Source organism: Eurosta solidaginis, chromosome 5 (genome assembly GCF_040869045.1).
Source record: "Eurosta solidaginis isolate ZX-2024a chromosome 5, ASM4086904v1, whole genome shotgun sequence".
Lineage (NCBI taxonomy): Eukaryota > Metazoa > Arthropoda > Insecta > Diptera > Tephritidae > Eurosta > Eurosta solidaginis.
In genome coordinates, this window is record NC_090323.1 from 256243478 (window position 1) to 256267346 (window position 23869).

The 23869-nt window shown below is 37.4% G+C and overlaps 1 protein-coding gene across 12 annotated transcripts in view; it reads left to right on the forward strand.

The window, feature by feature from the left end:
• LOC137253296 (phosphatase and actin regulator 1-like) overlaps positions 1-23869 on the forward strand; it is a 763209-nt gene that overhangs the window by 337898 nt on the left and 401442 nt on the right. For 4 of the 12 annotated variants that reach the window (XM_067789971.1, XM_067789970.1, XM_067789973.1 and 1 more), the window contains exon 3: positions 12493-12543. The exons of the other annotated variants lie outside the window; for them this stretch is intronic. In XM_067789971.1, the coding sequence (XP_067646072.1) occupies positions 12493-12543 (51 nt within the window). The remainder of the gene's footprint in view (positions 1-12492; positions 12544-23869) is intronic. 12 annotated transcript variants of the gene reach the window in all.

The following is a 23869-nucleotide window of genomic DNA, read 5'->3' on the forward strand; positions in this document are numbered from 1 at the left end:
GAAATGAGCAAGAGCGTGTCGGATGTATAGGACGAAAACTTGCCCCGGCTATTGAATGTCCTGTGATATCTGTGTCGCAAATTGGAAGGAAAACAAGCAGTTTTACCGTCAGAGGGAATGTGGATGGCAAGGAGCGTGTACTGACTGTAGATACGGGCGCATCTCATTCCTTGATCCGATCTGATTTGGTTAACAGGAAAGTAAAGAGGTTACCGCGAGCAAGGTTGCGTACGGTCACTGGCGAGTATAATCAAGTCCAGGGAGAAGTAATATGTGAAGTCTTAATTGGGAAGGTCATGGTTTTACACAAATTCGTTGTGGCGGAGATTGTCGATGAAGTTATATTGGGAGTGGATTTCTTGGTTGACCATGACATCAAGATCGATATGCAGAGAAGGGCGATGCATTATGAGAACCAAGATGTGCCACTTAACTTCAGTTTGGAAAAAGGGTTCAGCAGTAAGCGAGTGCTGCTGGAGGAGATTCGACAGAGACCACGAAAGTCAAGGAAATTATGTCGAGCAAAGGTTGATGGATTGAATGGGCCAAATAAAGCGAAATCAAAAGTACCTGCGAGAAAAACACTGGCATTGACAAACCCTAATGGACGCACTAAAACGACTGACAGAATCTTCCAGAAAGAATGCAAGGGTGGTTTCAAGCCAGCGCGCACTACTGTTGGGAAACGTCGGAACGATACTGAGTATGTGAAGCCAATCCGTCAAGAACAAGCTCTACAAAGTAGTTCTTCATTGGCCAAGCAACAGAATGCAAGAGAACGATCCAGAATAATGAGTAGTAAGATGCAACACAGGTTCGACAAGGAAAATAATTCGGAAGGTTTCCGGGAGGGAGATTTGGTACTGCTATACAACCCTCATCGGCGGAAAAGTGTTCCATCCAAATATCGGTGCAGTTGGGAAGGCCCGTACAGAGTTGTGAAGACGATCAGTGATGTCATCTACCGCATACAAGCTATTGGGAAATCACGAAATAGAAGAGTGGTACATTTGGCGATGCTAGCAGCGTTTAGATTGAGAGATTTGTCTGATCGGGACGATCAGACTTAGGTGGAGGGCAGTGTAACGAATGTTAGCAGCACTAAGCGATGCTATCGTCTCTAAGCGATGGTAAGCAGTGACGTGAATTCACATCAATAATTCAATCATTATGTATTTACATAAACGAATAAATAATTGCGGCTACACATATGTACGTATACGAGCATCGGAGCGGCAATGCACAAACACATGCATATATCTTATCTGAGTTGTCACAAGAGAGGGCAATAATTTGTGCACGTAGTTGTGGCTGGCGATTTTGTAGCCGAAACTAACTAGTAACTTCTGGAAATAGAAGAGCCTAGATGTATGCAGCGTAAACTATAAAAGTGGCGCAAGCGAGTAAGAAGTAATTCAGTTTGAGTTGAGCTATCAATCAGTTTGATTAAGCACGCGATCTGGCGGCCAATAGTAGAGTTTCATTTGAGTTATCAATCAGTTTGGTTATTAAGCCAGCGAGTAGCAAAGTATACGTGTGATTGTGAAGTACTTTAATAAAGGCCATTTTTCCATTCTTCAATATTGGAGTTATTTATTCAACAGTTTAGTGATTCGAACTTAGCAAAAGGGCAAATAAGAGGATTTGCAGCAAATTCGTTACAATATATATTTTTTAAAATTATTTTAACAAAACTTGCAGAAGGTTCATTCAGAACTCACTTTTTTTGGGTCAGCAAAAACTTGGATTTCTGCTCTGCAAAAAATACTATATAGAATGTTTAAATGAAAGTAGCTTAGAGAAATCGTCAAAAAATTAACATGATTGAATCTTTATATTTTTTTTATAAGCCAGCCACAAACACTGCACTTTCTTTGCTTGCGACACCCGCATAAGTTTAGGAGATATCGTGTTTTATGCAAGTGAGAGCCACTATTTTTGCGCTATTTGCCGTGTCAAGCCGCTTTGAAAATCCAAGTGTCATGTGCATTTACATACAAATATATCGGTTACCCTTCGAAGCGACTACAACTTGATTAGTTATGGGACTTGGGAAGGTTTCAATATATTTCTGAATCAAAAATAAAATTTTCCAAAAAGTTTTGATCAAAGTTTAACTTTAATTTCCTACTGGGATGCGAATGCTCTAGTTCTCACTAATGCACTTATGTACATATAAATATTTACCGACCACTGATATATAAGATAGATAAAATCTCCTTGGTGTATATACCAAAAAAAGAGGCGCTATTTCCACGGTTGCCACTTTTAGTCCATTTGGACCAAAAATGGTCCCTTCCAACCTCATTTGGTCCATTGGTCCCTTTTTTTAAATCTTGGTCCTTTTTAGACAGTAGCCACGATTTTGGTACCTTTCTTCCTTTTTCACTGAGGTTAAAATTTACAACTCTGCCCACAACAATTGGCACACTTTCATTAACCCACATATAATTTTCAATTTACTTATGTATATGGAAATATTACCAAAAAAATTGCTCAGTCATTAAAATGTAGCATACCAATGACATTTCATGGGAGATATTTTAGGCGAAGCATTAATAAGAAAAGTGATGGATCTAAGGGCAAACACATTACACGGACTTATCAGAAAAAATTCTTGTTTTAGTATCCAGATATTTCGATCGGTTATCAAACACTTTTCGTGATAGAGTTTTCTCACTAGTTGAGCTAAGAAAATTTTTCTCAAATGTACGTGTGCCTCTAAGAAATTTGCAGGGCTTTCCACTGATGGAGCCATTACGATGGCCGTCGAGTTAAAATTTGAATTGAAAACTAAGTAAAATAATGAAACTAATTGGTTTTATGTTTGGTAGGGGAATACTTCTTGAAAGCGGTAACTTTATAAATGAATAACGAATAGCGATTGAACAAATTGACTTTTATATTCAGATTTTGAAGCAAATGTAAACAAGTAAGGAAGGCTAAGTTCGGGTGTAACCGAACATTACATACTCAGTTGAGAGCTATGGAGACAAAATAAGGAAAATCACCATGTAGGAAAATGAACCTAGGGTAACCCTGGAATGTGGTTGTATGACATGTGTATCAAATGGAAGGTATTAAAGAGTATTTTAAGAGAGAGTAGGCCATAGTTCTATGGATGGACGCCATTTAGGGATATCGCCATAAAGGTGGACCAAGGCTGACTCTAGAATGTGTTTGTACGATATGGGTATCAAATGAAAGGTGATAATGAGTATTTTAAAAGGGAATGGGCTTTAGTTCTATAGGTGAACGCCTTTTCGAGAAATGCCCATAAAGGTGGACCAGGGGTGACTCTAGAATATGTTTGTACGATATGGGTATCAAATGAAAGCTGTTAATGAGTATTTTGAAAAGGAATGATCCTTAGTTCCCTAGGTGGACGCCGTTTCGAGATATCGCCATAAAGGTGGACCAGGGGTGTCTCTAGTTGTACGATATGGGAATCAAATGAAAGGTGTTACTGAGCGTTTTAAGAGGGAGTGGGCATTAGGTCTATAGCTGGACGCCTTTTCGAAATGTCGCCATTAGGGTGGGCCAGGGGTGACTCTAGAATGTGTTTGTACGATATGGGTATCAAACGAAAGGTGTTACTGAGCATTTTAAGAGGGAGTGGGCACTAGGTCCATAGGTGGACGCCTTTTCGAGATATCGCCATTAGGGTGGGCCAGGGGTGACTCTGGAATGTGTTTGTACGATACGGGTATCAAATGAAAGGTGGTAATGAGTATTTTAAAAGGGAGCAATCCTTAGTTCTATAGGTGGACGCCTTTTCGAGATATCGCCATAAAGGTGGACCAAGGGTGACTCTAGAATGTTTGTACGATATGGGTATCAAACGAAAGGTGTTACTGAGCATTTTAAGAGGGAGTGTGCACTAGGTCTATAGGTGGACGCCTTTTCGAGATATCGCCATTAGGGTGGGCCAGGGGTGACTCTAGAATGTTTGTACGATATGGGTATCAAACGAAAGGTGTTACTGAGCATTTTAAGAGAAAGTGGGCATTAGGTCTATAGGTGGGCGCCTTTTCGAGATATCGCCATTAGGGTGGGCCAGGGTGACTCTAGAATGTGTTTGTACGATATGGGTACCAAATGAAAGGTGGTAATGAGTATTTTAAAAGGGAGTAATCCTCAGTTCTATAGGTGGACGCCTTTTCGAGATATCGCCATAAAGGTTGACCAAGGGTGACTCTAGAATGTTTGTACGATATGGGTATCAAACGAAAGGTGTTACTGAGCATTTTAAGAGGGAGTGGGCATTAGGTCTATAGGTGGACGCCTTTTCGAGATATCGCCATTAGGGTGGGCCAGGGGTGACTCTAGAATGTTTGTACGATATGGGTATCAAACGAAAGGTGTTACTGAGCATTTTAAGAGGGAGTGGGCATTAGGTCTATAGGTGGACGCCTTTTCGAGATATCGCCATTAGGGTGGGCCAGGGGTGACTCTAGAATGTTTGTACGATATGTGTATCAAAGGAAAGGTGTTACTGAGCATTTTAAGAGGGAGTAGACATTAGGTCTATAGGTGGACGCCTTTTCGAGATATCGCCATTAGGGTGGGCCAGGGGTGACTCTAGAATGTTTTTACGATATGGGTATCAAACGAAAGGTGTTACTGAGCATTTTAAGAGGGAGTGGGCATTAGGTCTATAGGTGCACGCCTTTTCGAGATATCGCCATTAGGGTGGGCCAGGGTTGACTCTAGAATGTGTTTGTACGATATGGATATCAAATTAAAGGTGTTAATGAGGGTTTTAAAAGCGAGTGGCCCTTAGATGTATATGTGAAGGCGTTCTCGCGATATCGACCAAATGTGGATCAGGTGATCCCGAAAATCATCTGTCGGGTACTGCTAATTTATTTATATATTCAATAACACTAACAGTATTCCTGCCAAGATTCCAAGGGCTGTTGATTTCGCCTTGTAGAACTTTTTCATTTTCTTCTACTTAATATGGTAGGTGTCACACCCATTTTACAAAGTTTTTTCCAAAGTTATATTTTGCGTCAATAAACCAATCCAGTTACCATGTTTCATCCCTTTTTTCGTATTTGGTATAGAATTGTGGCATTTTTTTAATTTTTCGTAATTTTCGATATCGATAAAGTGGGCGTGGTTATGGTCGGATTTCGGCCATTTTTTATACCAAGATAAAGTGAGTTCACATAAGTACGTGGGCTAAGTTTAGTAAAGATATATCGGTTTTTGCTCAAATGATTGTGTTAACGGCCGAGCGGAAGGACAGACGGTGGACTGTGTATAAAAACTGGGCGTGGCTTCCACCGATTTCGCCCATTTTCACAGAGAACAGTTAACGTCATAGAATCTATGCTCCTACCAAATTTCAAAAGGATTGGTAAATTTTTGTTCGACTTATGGCATTAAAAGTATTCTAGACACACTAAATGAAAATGGGCGGAGCCACGCCCATTTTGAAATTTTCTTTTATTTTTGTATTTTGTTGCACCATATCGTTCTGGAGTTGAATTTTGACTAAATTTACTTATATACAGTAAAGATATTACATTTTTTGTTAAAATTTGAATTTAAAAAAATTTTTTTTTAAAAAGTGGGCGTGTTCTTCATCCAATTTCGCTAATTTTTATTTAACACATATATAGTAATAGTAGTAACGTTCCTGCCAAATTTCATCATGATATCTTCAACGACTGCCAAATTACAGCTTGCAAAACTTTTAAATTACCTTCTTGTAAAAGTGGGCGGTGCCACGCCCATTGTCCAAAATCTTACTAATTTTCTATTCTGCGTCGTAACGTCAACCCATCTACCAAGTTTCATCGCTTTAACCGCCTTTGGCAATGAATTATCGCATTTTTTCGGTTTTTCGAAATTTTCGATATCGAAAAAGTGGGCGTGGTTATAGTCCGATATCGTTCATTTTAAATAGCGATCTGAGATGAGGGCTCAGGAACCTACATACCAAATTTCATCAAGATACCTCAAAATTTACTCAAGTTATCGTGTTAACGGACGGACGGACGGACGGACGGACATGGCTCAATCAAATTTTTTTTGGATCCTGATTATTTTGATATATGGAAGTCTATATCTATCTCGATTCCTTTATATATGTACAAACAACCGTTATCCAATCAAACTTTATATACTCTGTGAGCTCTGCTCAACTGAGTATAAAAAGATTTGATTTCGAAAGAAGTGTTTTGTGTTTTATTCTCGTAGGTACAGAACACCATAAACTTCAATAACAACGCTGTTAACTAATTTCTAGTACCTACTTAAATGTAATCAGGTTCCGTTATTGCACAGTTGAAACTTTTAAGACGTTTGATTTTTAATCTGAACCATGGGGCTAGTTCAGTAAATGTGAGTTTTTCAAAAATCACACTTACTAAATCTAGGCTTTGGTATGAAATTTCAACGTTCAGGGGAAAAAGTGAGCATAATTTATGATTTACTGAGTAAGCTCATAGTTCGGCTACAACAAAACGCAAATTTTTGAGCCTTTTCTTACTAAAACCTAACTGCGCTATACATTATATATCTTTCCAATTAACAACATAATGCTGGAACTAAGAGCTTTGTCAGCAAAACTACATTCAAAACGTATAGTTAGAGAAGGCACTATGTATGTACTAGGTATTATATCTAAAAGTAGTGTTTTTGTTTGTGCAGTTTGAATTAAGTCCCCTAAGTATTCGCTAAGTTTATTAAAATTTTGTATAGGAAACATCCTGGAATCTTGTATTTAACAGCGACTACGACACTTTTGTGAATTGCTTGTATCACAATCAAATAAAACAAATATTTGGTCCTTTTTTCTGAGATTTGGTCCTTTTTTCGATGAATTTTGGTCCCAAATAAAGACATGGTGTGGCAACCGTAGCTATTTCTATTTTGTTTGTAGCTTTTGCGATCGAATACAAACATACATCCCACCCAAAGCAGGTTCGCTCGTACAATTCACAGCGAACATACACACGAATCTCAACTTATGTCTTTTGTGTTACATTTTTTATTTTAATAAATTTTTCTTAACACGCCTAAAGAAGTATAACTTTAAAACATAGAACCTTTTTCGAAGGGAAGCTGTCCAAAATTCGTCGAAAACAGTGATACAAAACATGCATGGAAAACCCCATACAACACCAAGTGCAATTTTTTTCTGCAGGGTATCCAGATACATATAAATGTTTGAATCAAATCGTTAGTTACCTGTTTTTTTCATTCATATTTGTTAATTTATTTGCCTTGATTAATTCAATGATTGACAAGAGAAGCGAGATTAAGTATTAGCTAAAGTAATGAAATTATAAACTGTACAAATGTATTTTTGTTTTTTTTTTTTAATTGATTATAATTCAAGGAAATAATCAGGACGTATTCAAAACTCCGCAGATGTGCTGATTTTTTGATCAATATTTATTAGAAAATACTTCTCGATAGCCGCAGTCGACTTAAGCAACAACACGATAATCGCGTTTATTAATAATTTTGTTAATTTATTATATTACTTAGAAAACAATTGGAGTTTTATATTAATGACCTACTCTGATGAGTCTAAAGTCGATTTTGATTAATAATGAATGGAAATAAGCAACAGTGACAAAAAATCTTCTAAAAAAGTTATATTTGTTTCACAACCATTCTCTACTTTGAATACCAGAGAGCTTATTACCCGACAAAGTTTATATTAATAACCCGGGAAACATGAAAAACAAAAAAAACCGCAACAAAAGCACTTTTGTGATTATTCTCGTTTCACTTTATTAAAAACTTCATTGAGCCCATGTGACGTCAATCGATTCACAGCAGCAGTTTCACATGACTGTACCGCTTTTTTTACCACCATTTGCATTGCTGCATTGCGTTCGGACTTGCAAAAAAATATCTCATATAAAAACGGTGCACCGCTAATTGTTCGTTTGTTATTTGTGGCAATTGCATCGATTGCAAATAACAAGAATTTTTTTCATTCTCTTGTGTACATACTACATTTCTTAATTAATTGCAAATTCTGGAGCCAATCATTGTTTGTGCATGCATGAATATTCATTTACATACCAATATAGTTTATTTATGTCTGTATGTATGTATATTAGACCGAGCCGTTTGAAAAAATGCATGCCCAACTTTGTGTGCTTTTGAGTAAAAATGTTTGACTCCGCCCTAAAGTTTCTTGCAAGCATGTCGGGGGACTGTTTGTTAATTTGTTTCTATACTATACGAAGTACTTGTTTTCGAGACATCTATCAAATACTGCGATAATTTTTATGGTTTTCTAAAGAGGAGTTCTCTGAATCGGACAGTGTTGCACAACCTTGTATATCAACATATATGAGAACTTTTTGGGTGATATAAAAATTAATCCAAATTTTGAATAAACGATTCAAGCAAGCGCTAATTTGCCAATATTTTTCGCCCCGCTTTCCCATACTCTGACCGCCGAATAAAGCCAGAGGTCCCACGTCATCTAAGGCGTAGCTATTTTGTTGATACGATAAAATCACTAGAGGAAAGTTTGAATAGAGGAAAAATTTGTTTAGATGTGAGTCGATTTTTTTCTAGGTCAAACATTAAACCTATGGCTCCGTCGGTCGCATCCACCTCGGTCGCATCCACCTCGATTGCATGCTAAGTCAACGACGAACTGTAAGCCTCCAGAAAAATAGAAAAATGGTCACAAATTCCTATATTCCCTCAGTATTTTGAGGATATATCTAAGACAAATACATACTTTTAAAAACGCACAACAAATATCGATGAAATTTTAGGAGTGAGGATCAGGTACTTTTGAATTACGATGTGTGGACATGTGTTCGTCTAGAAATCTTATGATTCAAAATAAACCAGAGCTCGCCAAGGAATAAAAGTTAAACATCAACAGAGGTTAATTTACTTCGTCAGCGTACTGCCGATAGCTCGGGTGCTACCGACAAGTAATTGTCTGATTAGCGGCTTATTATTGAAAGCGAAAATATCATCGAGTGATCGGCTTCTTATTGGCGAACGTTATAGATGCTTCGGGTTACAAATGCGTCATTGATTTTATATTGAATTAAACCGATGGGTAGACGTTAACAAATCTATAACAAGCCGATTACAAATTAGCTGCACTCCAATAACAAGTCGGTAAATTTTTATAGCGAATCGAAATCTTTTTGATAAGAAATCGGTATTTTTTCAATACATTTTCTATAACAAATCTGTAATACTTCGATGACAAATCGATAACTTTTTGCTAACTTTCGACAATTTCGCAATTTTGCATCGATAACTTTTCGACATTAAGTTATTAATTTTTCGAACACAAATGCTAACTCCACTAAAACTGCACCGATAACGAATCGAACTTTTTGACAGCTTGTTGATAGCTTATCGATAGATAACTGACTATTCGATTGTAAATCGATAACTTTTCGATGAAAATAACTCGCCGATAAAAGTTTTATGACCCAGCAACAACTTTTGTTAGCAATAGCGAGTTTATAACACTTCTATAACAAATCGATAGCCGCCTTCCTGGTCGTTAGCAAACCGACAAAATAAACCCGATAAGTCGCTGATAACAAACCACTAACATTTCGATAAAAAATTGATAACACGCTTTTCGGTTTCGAAGATATTGCAGATGATTTTTTAATGAATCGGTATAATGTATATGGGTCAGTTCATGTCAAAGCAAGTGATGGTCGAAGTGCAAACGGTATAAAGGAAGTTGAAACAAAACGCGTCTCTCAAACGCCTGTAAGGATTTTGATAACATAGTTCGACTTTAAGGCAAATATTTTCCCACTAGTTATGAAGACGCTTTTCTCCAACTTTTTTTTAAAATAGCAAACAAGTTGAAAATTGACGTTTGATAAGAGTTTGAGAAAGCGTTTAGTATCAAATCTAAGTAAACATTTTTCCGACTTTAAAAAATTTGTTTCTTGGGTTTTGTTGGGAAATTTTCATTAAGCTTTTGCATTTGCTACTCCAGAGCAGCAGTAGCAATGCAAAATATGCTCTGCTACTGGTCCAGCTCTGAACTTGAACAGAGCATAGAGCTGAGCCGTGGCATAAAAAAGTGATAGTTTAGTGTTTTAGAGCGTAGCAAATAGCAAAATAAAAACTCAAAACGAAAGGCTCTTTGTAGTGGAGCGAGAGAGAAAGAACAAGGGCCAGAGCAATAGCAACAAAAAAACTCCGGAGTAATGAAGCATTTTCAAACAAAGCTCATTCAAATTTATCAATTTGTTCAAGCCAGAACATTGTATTAAGTATTCGAAGTGGAATTACCCACCTAAATACGTCTACTTTTTTCACTCAAGCCGCACTTGGCTCATCTGACTGTTCATTGACTTTATTGAATTGTAATGTTTACTGCTTTTTTCGCACTTTTTAAATCTTTTTCACTTTTGCTTGGTTTTCAGATTTTTTTTTTCTTTTTCGTTATTTTTACTTTTTTTTGTGTGCATTCTTCAGGTGCGTTACACACAATTTATAATTAATTAGTAATGCGGCAAAATTAATTGCAATTGCTGCAATATATTTTTTAGTATGATTAAGTAGTTACAAACAAACAAAAGCAACAATAACAATCAAATCTACTGTTGGATGCTGCTGCTGTACGTTTTTTCCTTCTACCCTCCTTTTATTGCTTATTTTCTTCCATTCATTCAACTTTTGCTACTTGTCAGTAAATTATAAACAACGCAACAGCCAATGCAATTAAGCACAAATGGTGCACCACTTCGTTTCTTTCAGTGCGCGCACGCAATGCAGCAGCTGCAGTGTAACGTCACGCCCCCTCCTTAACAATGTACTTCCTGCAAATTTTACTATTGATTTCTATTATTTCGTTGTACTCTGTTGAAGTTTTTGTGCATTATGCTGAATCACTAGTGGGGAAACGGGGAAAGATGCAAAAATTTTAAATGAAAAGCTGTAATTTTCTAGTTAAATACAACTGTTTTTTATTTGATTGTGCATCAGTTGTTGTTAAATGAAAGATAAAGAAGAATCACTTGAACTGTGATAACGCTATTTTGCTTTAAAATTTATGATATATCGCAAGGCTTATTGCGTTCACAATCAGTGCGTGGAATTAATTTCATTTTTGATTTAAGAGTGTAGTTTAAGATTACGATTTTGTCATTTGTATGTTGCTGCAACTAACTTACCCTTGCCCAGACAGGCAAACTGTTATTAGTCGTCGGCAAGGGTAGATGAAGGAGAGGACTGTTTTTAATATTTCCGGAAGCCCAGACAGGCAAACTGTTATTAGTCGTCGGCAAGGGTAGATGAAGGAGAGGACTGTTTTTAATATTTCCGGATGTGGTAACGAAAATGTCTTTAACTAAAGTCCTCAAGCCATTGTCATGGTATTGTTGCACGCAATTGACTTAACCTTATTGACCAATCCCCCTGCAACGTACGATGTAACCGGTTAAGTCAGTCATCCTTCAAATCACCACCTTCAGGTAGATATCTGTCCAAAAAAAACTGTTATGATAAATTACCGACAGAGTTAGGGACTGCCTCGCTGCCTTGACTTTGGTCTATCTGCATAACTTTTAAGAGGTTTTTACCTTTTACTCTCCGTTTTCCTAATCCTTTTATTCAGTGTTATCTCTTTTTTTATTCTTCTCCATCCCTTATTCCCAGTCTCAGTCCCATTACCATTCCCAGTCCCTGTCCCAGTCTCAGTCTCAGACCAAGTCCCAGTCACAGTCCCAGTCCCATTCACATTGCTGTTACCATTCCCAGTCCCAGTTCCAGAGAAGTTCCAGTCTCAATTTCAGTCTCGGTCTCAATCTCAGTCCCAGTCCCAGTATCAGTCTCAGTCAGAGTCCCAGTCCCAGTCCCAGTCCCATTCACATTGCCGTTACCATTCCCAGTCCCAGTTCCAGAGAAGTTCCAGTCTCAATTTCAGTCTCGGTCTCAATCTCAGTCCCAGTCCCAGTATCAGTCTCAGTCATAGTCCCAGTCCCAGAGTCCAAGTCCCAGTCCTTTAATGGTGCTTGTTACAACAACATCCGATTCTCAAATCTACGTAATATACTCACAAAATTTCATGAGAATCGGTCGAGCCGTTTCGAAGTTGTTCAACCAAAAACACTGTGACACGAAAATTTGATATATAAGATTTGGAATATCAATTATTTCGTGGAATTTAAAACTTGCGAAAAAAATGTGTATATACATTAAATTAGTTGACTGGTACTTATGTTGCTGATAAGTAATGCAGAAATAACCAACCTTGTATAATATTAGGCCATTGTCATACAAAAGTTGTGACTTTTCAAAGAAAATAAACAGATAATAGTGTAAGTTACTTTATTGATTACCAACTTGTATTTACGAGCTTACTTCTAGCTAGCTTCTTTTTCTGTTTGGTTTGAACCCATTACCAAAAACTTTCTCCGGCTTTAGGTAACAAATACCGCTCTTTATTGTATTGATAAGTTTCCTGATTTATAAATAAAATTTTAACGTTTTTGTACTTTCTTATCATTTCAGGTGAGTTGACCCCAAGCCACCAAACTCCACAATTCTCCACACTACAATCCCGTAAGTCCTATTTATTCCTGTTACAACTTAACACATTTATTTTTTATATTACACTATTACACAAACAATGCCATTCAATTCAGTAGTAAATGATCTCATCCCAGCTATTATGGTATATAAAATTGATTGCAATATCTCTCTCTGAAGTTTCATGATTCATAATAAATGCACTAGAAAATTGAATTTTACTCCATTCGCAGTTCGAAAGAACCGCCAATTAATAATTTTTTCAATTTAAAATTATATTTTTGCTTTGTATGAATTGTGTGTGCAATTCTCTTACATATTTACAAAGATACATATATCTACATTAGACTGGGTCGATTTATTAACCGATATCGCGCAATCGATTTTTCGATAGGATTTGGGCTCAGGAAAAAAAGTTCCACTACGCATACCCAAAAAAATAACTTTCGAGCCTGCGAAAAAAAATGGTGAAAGGGTAAATTTTTCGACCAAAACACTCCCCAAAACCCAAAAAATATATTTTTTTCAAAAAACTGTTAATGCCAAAAAACTGTATTTCAAAAAACTGTTATCGCAAAAAAACAAAATATTTTTTGGGTTTTGGGGAGTGTTTTGGTGGAAAAATTGACCCTATCGCCATTTTTTTCGCAGGCTCGAAAATTATTTTTTTGGGTATGCGTAGTGGAACTTTTTTTCCTGAGCCCAAAATCCTATCGAGAAATCGATGACGCGATATCGGCTAAATTTCGTCCATACAAATCGACCCAGGTTAATCTACATATATTTTTGATTAGAATCTCGCATTCTTATAACGAAGATGTAGGCAACCTGCATTCGAGTCTCAAACAAACACAGCATTTAAAATCTCCTCATTCAATCTTTTTACTTTATTTATTTATTTTTTTAATGAGGGTTGATGCATTTTCTCGATAGCCAGTTAAGTGAGTGGCTGCGTTTTTGGTATGCGCGTGAGTGTGGCTGTGTGAGTTTAATCTAGGGTCAACTAATTTGCTCTACTTGGAAGTTTAATGCATTCGAATGAATTGAATTCTTTATTCCTACATTCGCATTGATATTCGTATGAGCAAAGCAAAATGTACAACAAATATTGAGATTATAAATTTGGAAATAAAGAAAATAGTTTTCTTTTTCAAGTATTTGTAATCTGCCGAATATTATCTGCGATATTTGCTTTACATTTCCCCAAATGCCAAAAACGGATCAAATCACCGATGTGTTGTTCCCGCTAGATGGTACTCAGGGTCCTTTTTGGTACCTCGGATAGAAATTTTCAGATCGCAATAGGTTTGTGACTGCGCGTAACCACACGTATCATTATTTAGGGGCGAATTATGTTTAACACAACTAACCATTTTTTCTCGGGTGAACCAAAACTACTATCAAATGAGAGCAAAACTACTATCAAGGCCGCGGCACAATGAAATTTTTCATAAAGATGCGTTTAACGCAAGCTTATGCATTCCAGTAACGTCGCCGCAGTCAACCAAGACGTTGCGCTTATAAATATGAAGGAACTTCATACTTGGCAATTGAAGTTTATTTCGCCTTGCCCATTCACATACAAAATTTCGCGAAGCACTGTTGTAACTATTCTCCCTATACAACAAAAACACTTGCTAACATATTTTGTGCCGTATTCATTTGTTATACGTAGTTTTTAATTGCGAAAAAATTACCAACGGGTGGGAAAAATAATTTCACTTGCAAAGTGTGCCAGCACTCTTAGCCAAAGTAAATATCAAATTCTTCTTCTTATGCTTTGCTTGCAATAAAAGCTGCAAGTTGGCTACTTTTTCATGTCAGATGGCGCCTGCGTTGCTCGATCTACCGTTCGCCATAAAAATACGTGCAATCTACTTATAATGCATAGATTGAGTTAAACGCATCTATATGAAAAACTTCTTATGTGATTGGGCTTTAAATGAATGACAGTAAACCTCAATGCCTTTATTCAATTTTTGGTATTATATAGTGGAGACTGTAAATGTTGGACGACCATAATAGTATAAACGGTTAGCGCCAATTAAGTAAGTATAAGCGTAATTGCGTTTTAACATATCGATTAAAAAACTCATACACAAAACTGATTCTAATTGGAGCAGCTCGCAAATTCTAGACAGTTCTACTATCATTCCATATGATGACTGCTATGACACCCACGCGGGTTAGTGGGTTTAGAATATACCCGCTGCAGGTATGTCTGTCGTAAGAGGCGACTAAAATACCAAATTGATTCAAGGGGTTGCCAGCGCAACTAATAGCTTCTCCAACCCAATTGTCAACCTCACCTACCCGTGGCGAATCCTGTTTCTTTGACACCCAAGGCTCTGGCGATACCTAGTTTCCTATGGTGGGAAAGCGGGATGGCCTAGAAGGTTTCATGTGGTCATACCAAATTGTTTCCGAGATGTTCGGGCTAGTACCTTAATGGTGCTTGTTACCGGAACGTACCGGATCTGCATCCGGAAAAGGACCATCAACATCGATAATACTCCTCAAGTCCTTCGGTGAGTGTTCTTATTACTACAACAACAAGAACAACATGAATGATATGATATATAGTACCTTATGACTTTCTTTATGACAAACGTTCACATCGAACTGACCCACTCGGCAGGTTTTCAACATAAATAGCATGCATGTGATCCTAGCGCCGTGCCCATATTTCTTTTAATACATACCATATTAATGCCCCACCCTCGTAAATATCGACCGTTGTCAATGACGTTGAGAACAAAATTAATTTTTAGTTGTTCATTGAACTTTCCCTAATCTAAGCAGCAGCCAAAACACAACCATTTCGAGACATATCTTCCACACTACATATGTACCTATACATACGCATATACGAAGGGTTATATATACTCACGTTGCTAAAAAGTTACTGTGACTGATGCAAATTTTATCTATCATACGTGAATTGCTTAATATATTGGGAAACAAAACTTGAAACTCTCAAAAATAGCGAAATTTCATTAAAAAGGACGCATTCCAGATACGCGTATGCTTTAGGCTTTCGTTATTATTAAGCTATTTTCTTATATCCCTTCAAACACATACGTATCTGTCAGGGTATTTGTATGCGTAGAAACGTTTATATTTTTTGCATGTACATAGTTTATGTTTGTTTTTTTTTTTACAAAAAGAATGCGTGTGGTACCAGACAGTCACTCCTAAAGTGTAGATACTAAGGACACTCGACTATGTGATTTATTGCAACCGCTTTTTGTTTTGGACAATTGGCGACCTTTGATATGTAGCAAGCCTCTTAAATGCAAACGTCATCAGGTTTCCTTTCATACATAACGCGAGTGCCAGCAATAGGATCCATATCGGCACCGACGGGCCCTCACTAACCAGTTGCCTATTTGGCTGGCGCTAGCCATGTCTGGCCGTAATATTGAAGTTGAAATACATACTCTTACGTATGTATGTGTGTGCGTATGTGAATTGGGCAATTTGCCATATTGGCGATGCAGAATGTACGCACCACAGCAAAAACACAAAGGTCTTCAATGAAAGTGTTATATATACAGTGTTGTGCAATGTAATAGCAGCATTAACTTTAGAGTCAAGCTATAGATAGAGAGAGTACTGCTATTATTATCTGATAGCTTATTATCGAGGTTATATTAGACAGGAAGTTATCTTTACAACTAAACGCGGAGAGAAGAGCTTGGAAAGCCTGGAGGTGGGAGGGTGGAAATAGTATTTTAGTCGATACTCTTCTTTGGGGTACTTGTCTGGTCGAGTATTGCTAAAAAGTTGATATCTGCACAACGCAAACCTGAGGCTGTAACTAGCGAAGCCCTTAAAACAACACAATGCGTGACATTGAATGTAGTGCTCAATGTACTGCAGTCGGTAAGCGCTTGATATAAAGGGATCTTAATGCACATCGTTATGTATGGGCTTGCGCAAGAGAGATTGCTGTGATGTTTTTATTTGGGGGAAAGGAATAGAAAATACTTATCTAGGCAATGGACGTATCTACAGATTAATTTTAACTGGAGCTGGAGCTTGGGTGGGCGGTATATCTTATCAGGAACTCCAAGTAAGCCACGAATTCAAGTTGTCGGGTCACTGCAATTTCTTCCACGAGGAGATCGAAGCGATAAGGATGCGGTGAATGAAATGGACATTTCTAAGTGTGGCCAAGTTTTAATTATGGGTCTGAGCTCAGCAGTGTTGTAGTCGAGTGAATACCCTACCTTATATTTGAAGACCTCGAAGTATTTTCAGATAAAGTTCATGTCTTGCGCTTAGAGCTTGATGAGCACACGACGGCTGATTACTACGTGTAAGGCTTAGAAAGTGTTACCGACATAGGCAGTCCTTTTTTGGATTGAATGCGTAACGGTCCGTCAGCAGCGCAATATATAGCTTCTCCAACCCAATTGTCAACCTCACCTACCCGCGGCGTATCCTGTTTCATTAACAGACGAGGCTCTGGTGACCCCAAACTCCCGATAGAACTAAGGGATGGAGAGGGAGGGGTGGCCTTGAAGGTTTAATGAGGTCATACAAATCGTTCCCGAGATGATTGGGCTAGTACCTTAATGGTGCTTTGTTACCGATCGTACCGGATCTATATCCGGCAAAGTACCATCAACATCGATAACACTCCCCAAAGCCTCCGGGGAGTGTCTTTATCGTTAATACAACAAAAACACCAACAACAATAGCAGGACCATCTGGTATTTGCCTGACTGCCTCTGTAAATATTTTTTGTTCCTCGAAACTTGCGCCGACAGTCATGCCCAGCACGGGATTATTCCAAGCTCCTCAGTCTGCTGTACCCTACCCCTTCAGATATCCTTCTCGTTATCTCGTTTATATCTTCCCGACATTTCTGAATATTATCTTATTTGTGACTTGTTGGGATTTTTAATTTCGTTAGTGTCTTGTCGGGAATCTGAAAACTAGCCTGATTACTTCTTTTCGAGATCTCTGAAAATTATATCGCTTATGTCTTCGTTGGTATTCCGAAAATTATCTCCATTAACTTATTTCGTTTTGCTGATTTTCCGACAGGGTGGATAAAGGATGCATATTGGAACGATTTTCCGTCATCCCGTGTCATATTTGGTTTTGAGACAAACCGGTTTCGGCGTTGTGCCATCATCAGTGTCGATTTTCGTTCTCGAAACGGCGCAATGCCGAAACCGGTTTATCTCAAAACCAAATTTGACAAGGGATGACGGAAAATCGTTCCAATATACATCATTTATCTCCATTACTTTTCACAGGGATTCCTGAAAATTGGATTTATTGCAGGGCTTGATTGCTGAATGTCTTTATGGAAGCCTTAGTATTATACATTAGTGACTGTAAATGTGAGTGAGCGTCATACATAATGTGGGTCTTACTTACTGTAAATGTTAAACAAGCGATATCACTATGCTACACGTGGTACTATTCCATGGCGCAGCACTGCATCAGTGAGTTTGTTGCTACTTTAAACTTGTTTAATGCAAACCCCTTTGTGTTTCATTTAAATAAAAGTTGAAATATTTAAATTTATCTATTTTATCTTTTTGTTTCGTAAATTCTCAAAAATGTTCTTACGATGAAAATCTTCTCATGCAATGAAAAATACAGAAGAAAATACAAAGCAAGCACTTAACCTTGATCGGCATGCGAATGGTGTTTCTTAGTTTTGAACTTTATTTTTCTTGTCTGTGGTTTAGTTTTTTGTCAAAAATGTGCTTGTGACCAAAACAAAATAAATGTGGCGTCAGGCATGCTTCTGAATGTAGCCAGGCTTTTAGGCGCAAAACGATTTATGTCTGACACTTTAAATAACTCAAACTAAAATTTTCTTGGGTCTTAAATGAATATAATGCAATAAATTGTCAAGAGTTGTAACTACACATTTGTGTAGCAAACAAAATAAAACAATAAATACAAACTACATAATCTTCAAGAATTTTGCTGCATTGCTTCAAGTAAAAAAGATTGCATACCTCAAGGCGTATAACACGTAAGACCTAACACTCTTCTGTTGTTCAACACTTCCTGTTCTTCACTAATTTTGCATTTCGCTTACGTGTGTTTGGACGTTTGTTTGGACGTTTGTTGCATTTTTTTATATGAAACCTTTTACACTTCCTTCAACTGGTTTATGTAAGCTGTACACATTTTCATACTGCACACTTTTATTAAGTATTTCCCCGCTTCTTCTCCTGACTCTAGCTAGACTTTGAAAACTTATATGCATAGGGTAAAAACTCATTTCCATAATAGTTTGCCTGTAACACTTCCTGTTATTTATTTCATTTAACCTTACACCTCCTCCTCATCTTGTGGTTTTTAAGTAATATGGGTTGACAATGTATGTGTGTATATACATATATGTATGGCGTATGTAAGTGCGTTAAAACGAGCTGTAATGATATAAAAAGACCCATATATACCGGAGAAAAGTTGATATCCAATGTTGGTTACAAATGCTCGCCTCACTGGAATGGAAGTAATCATGCCCTTTCTAACTCTAATTAAGAAAATTGCTGATGTTTTTCAGAAACACAATTTAGGAATATTTTTGTTTATTTTGTGGAACCCGGTTACTAAATTTGAACCGGTTGCTTTTTGAGACTGGTTACCTTTTTAGAATCGCTAGCTTTTATGGAAACAGTTACTTTTATGGAACCAGTTACTTTTATGGAACCAGTTACTTTTATGGAACCAGTTACGTTTATGGAACCGGTTACTTTTATGGAATCGGTTCCTTTATTGACATCCTTTTCTTTTTATACTCAGCTGAGCAGAGCTCACAGAGTATATTAACTTTGTTCTCATAACGGTAATCCGTAACGGCATAAATTAATCGAGATAGATATAGACCTCTATATATCAAAATGATCTGGTTGAAAAAAGAAATTCATTTAGCCATGTCTGTCCGTCCGTAAACACGATAACTTGAGTAAATTTTGAGGTATCTTGATGAAATTTCGTATGTAGGTTCCTGGGCGCTCATCTCAAATCACTATTTAAAATGAACGAAATCGGACTAGAACCACGCCCACTTTCGATATCGAAAATGTCGAAAAACCTAAAAAGTGCGATAATTCATTACCAAAGACGGATAAAGCGATAAAACGTGGTAGGTGCGTTGACCTTATGACGCAAAATAGAAAATTAGTAAACTTTTGGACAATGGGCGTGGCACCGCCCACTTTTAAAAGAAGGTAATTTAAAAGTTTTGCAAGCTATAATTTCGCAGTCCTTGAAGATATCATGATGAAGTTTGGCAGGCACGTTACTCCTATTACTATATGTATGCTAAATAAAAATTAGCAAAATCGGATGGCGAACACGCCCACTTTAAAAAAAAAAATTTTTAAAGCCAAATTTTAACAAAAAATTTAAAATCTTTACAGTATATAAGTAAATTATGTCAACATTCAACTCCAGTAATGATATGATGCAACAAAATACAAAAATAAAAGAAAATTTCAAAATGGGCGTGGCTCCGCGCTTTTTCATTTAATTCGTCTAGAATACTTTTAAGGCCATAAGTCGAACAAAAATTTACGAATCCTTGTGAATTTGGTACGTGCATAGATACTATGACGATAACTGGTTTCTGTGAAAATGGGCGAAATCGGTTGAAGCCACGCCCAGTTTTTATACACAGTCGACCGTCTGTCCTTCCGCTCGGCCGTTAACACGATAACTTTAGCAAAAAACGATATATCCTAACTAAACTTAGTTCACGCACTTATCTGAAGTCACTTTATCTTTGTATAAAATATGGCCGAAATCCGACTATGACCACGCCCACTTTGGCGATATCGAAAATTACGAAAAATGAAAAAAATGCCATAATTCTGTACCAAATATGAAAAAAGAGATGAAACATGGTAATTGGATTGGTTTATTGACGCAAAATATAACTTTAGAAAAAACTTTGTAAAGTGGGTGTGACACCTACCATATTAAGTTGAAGAAAATGAAAAGGTTCTGCAGGGCGAAATCAAAAGCCCTTGGAATCTTGACAGGAATGCTGTTCGTGGTATTACATATATAAATAAATTAGCGGTACCCGACAGATGATGTTCTCGGTCACCCTGGTCCACATTTTGGTCGATATCTCGAAAACGCCTTCTCATATACAACTAAGGGCCACTCCCTTTTAAAACCCTCATTAATACCTTTAATTTGATACCCATATCGTACAAACACATTCTAGAGTCACCCCTGGTCCACCCTTATTGCGATATCTCGAAAAGGCGTCCACCTATAGAACTCTTTTAAAATACTCATTAACACGTTTCATTTGATACCCATATCGTACAAACACATTCTAGAGTCACCCCTGGTCCACCTTAATGGCGATATCTCGAAAAAGCGTCCACCTATAGCACTAAGGCCCACTACGTTTGTTTTAAATAATCATTAACACCTTTCATTTGATACACATGTCATACAAACACATTCCAGGGTTACCCTAGGTTCATTTTGCTAAATGGTGATTTTCCCTTATTTTGTCTCAAAAGCTCTCAGCTGAGTATGTAATGTTCGGTTACACCCGAACTTAACCTTCCTTACTTGTTTGATTTCGTTTTCGGCTTCAGAACCGGTCCCTTTTTTTTTTGTAATCGATTACTTCTTTGAGTCGGTAAATTTTTTAAACACTATCTTTCGCCTTACTAAATATTGTTTGTTTCGAAGCCCAGCATAGTACTCTGGGCTGCTCCGCGTGTTATCGTTCGCATCCTTCTATCGTCAGCGGTTTAGTATGTTAGATGCATCTCTAAAGATATGAAGCAGATATGACAATGCCTTGGTAGGGCATTCTAGGGTATCCAGCACGTCAAACCACCTGAATTAGTTAAAAGAATTGATGACGTACAGTGTGGTCAATAAAACTATCGGTCTTGCATTATGGAATGCTGTCTCTACTTTTGTTTACTGTGTAAAAAATTACTTGTCATCTATTCTCTAGTGCCCTTTGCGGAAAGCATACAAACAGCCAAAAGCACTCCCCCGTCTCCTAAGGTCGCCGTGAGGCGCTGCTTCTGAAAGATGTGCGTAATAATTCTTGCAGCGACCTACACAATCTGCTAGAAAACAACGAACAGTTGGAATCTACTGTGACCCTTTGGAATGTGGACTAAACGCAGTGTCTTCCATCCTACTTATCTAGTTTGAAATCTGATATATTCTGCTTATGCTGTACATACGAAGGCAGGCCGGCAGGATACATATCACTTTTCCATATCATTCATGAGTCATCATACTTCTTTAGTTGATGCCAGACAAAACCGAATTAATTTACTGAACACTAAAGGAAGCGAAGCTAATGCGTAGGCTACAAGTGAAATATCTTAACAAAATGTAAATTTGGAACTCGCCGCTATCAAATGATACCACCAAATCTTCAATGATAATTACGTAATGGAAGAAAGTAAATCAATCCGATTTAGAGAAAAATGATCGCGCAGATAACTTCGAAGTCATTATAGAAATTTCGTCTGAACAAACTTGAGAAAAGAAAAATAAGCACCGAATTCTTCAACCTCAAATAGCGAGTAAGGAAAGTTAAACCCTTCGGAGTCAATAGAGCGTTTTGGGGCCACTGCGAGTCTCAACTAGCTTTTAGAAGACCATACAAGTAAGTGAACGTGCTAGCATCTTTGGAACAACGTGCCAGAGAGGTATGTTATAAAGCGAATTTTGCGCCATTCTTTGAGCTATAGGTACGCTATCGAAACATTTGTTCCAGAAAGTTTAACAGAAGTACCATTGTCCTGGAGGCCTTCGGGTAATGCAACACGAAGTCGTTGGGTCTTGCAACACGATGTCGAAATTACAACAATTTTCTGCATCAATTACAATACCATAGTATGAACTACATATTTTTAGTTTGAAGTAAGGACTCTGAAGGCATTGCTACAGAATAGATACGCCACCCTTAAAATCAATATTTAAAGCTGCAATATATGTACATATTTCGTAATTATTTTGTGGGATACTTACATAAATCGAAATCAATGTATGTTACCATATGTCTAGCATACTTTTAGTCGCATAATTTAATTAAAAATCAGCTAACCATATATGCACACGCTTCACCACCGCTCATCAAATACTACAAAATACGACTATGCCACTCTAACCACATTGCACAATTTGATCCTGACGCACTCTGTTTTGTTGTGTTGTCCCAGCTGGCATATTGTTTACCATTTAGCAAATTTCGCTACTACTCACATAGGTAAATTACTTTCAACGCCACAAAGTGTGCTATGCAATACGCACGAACGTTTTATGTGTGCAAGCATTTTTTGAATTGAAGCAAAATTCATTATGAAATGGAATTTAAAGAAATTATCTTAAGTTAATGAACACACCACATAATAACGACATACTTGTAAACGTTAGGGGTATATCAGTAAAATAAAAATTAATATAAGGCAAGAGAGAGGTATACGAAGAGAATTTATTGTTTGCCAAATCAGCGAAGCCGCATAGAAAAACTTTTTTTCTAATTGATAAAATGTGTTCCTAAATGTTTGATGTTGGTTTGCCCGGGAGTTGAACCCAGGACCTTGAATGTGGTAAATGGAGCCCGCAACAACCCCATAGCGGCTACCAATAAGTAGGAAAAAAATGTTGAGTCGATTTATATTATAAAACTTTCAACTAAGGGTGAAATCCATTTTTTAGTCTTTAATCTTCTTTATTTCGATTTTGAATTTGCGCAAGTCTAAGGCCACATTGAATAGGCTCCACTATTTAAAATACGTTGCTCCTTTCGGTCTGTTGCGTGCTCTATTGACGTATAAAATGTGATTATCATATATCGTTAGCTTAATGTGAAAATGTGCTAAGTCACTTTTCTTGAAAAATTTTATTTTAAAGCAGTTTTAAAACTGAATTCAAAATACATCGATCACCAAAAAAAAAAATATTTTTATTTTTCATTTTTACGTGCTGTGGGCAATGATTTGTAAATGTGCTAAGTCGTCAGTTGTTAAAAAGAATGTGCTAAGTCAACCTGTCAAAAATATCAATCTGAATTACTAGTCATTTATTTGTGCGCGCATGCTTTGTTGTTGTGTATTAACGATAAAGACACTACCCGAAGGCATTGTGCAGTGTTACCGAGGTTGATGGTCCTTTGCCGGATAAACATAGATCCGGTACGTCCCGGTAACAAATCACTATTAAGGTACTAGCCTCACCATCTCGGGTACGATTTATATGACCACATTAAACCTTCTAGGCCATCCTGCCCTCCCAACCCCCTAGTTCCATGAAGAACTTGGGGTCGCCAGAACCTCGGCTGTCAATGAAACAGGATTCGCCACGGTTAGTTGAGGTTGACAAT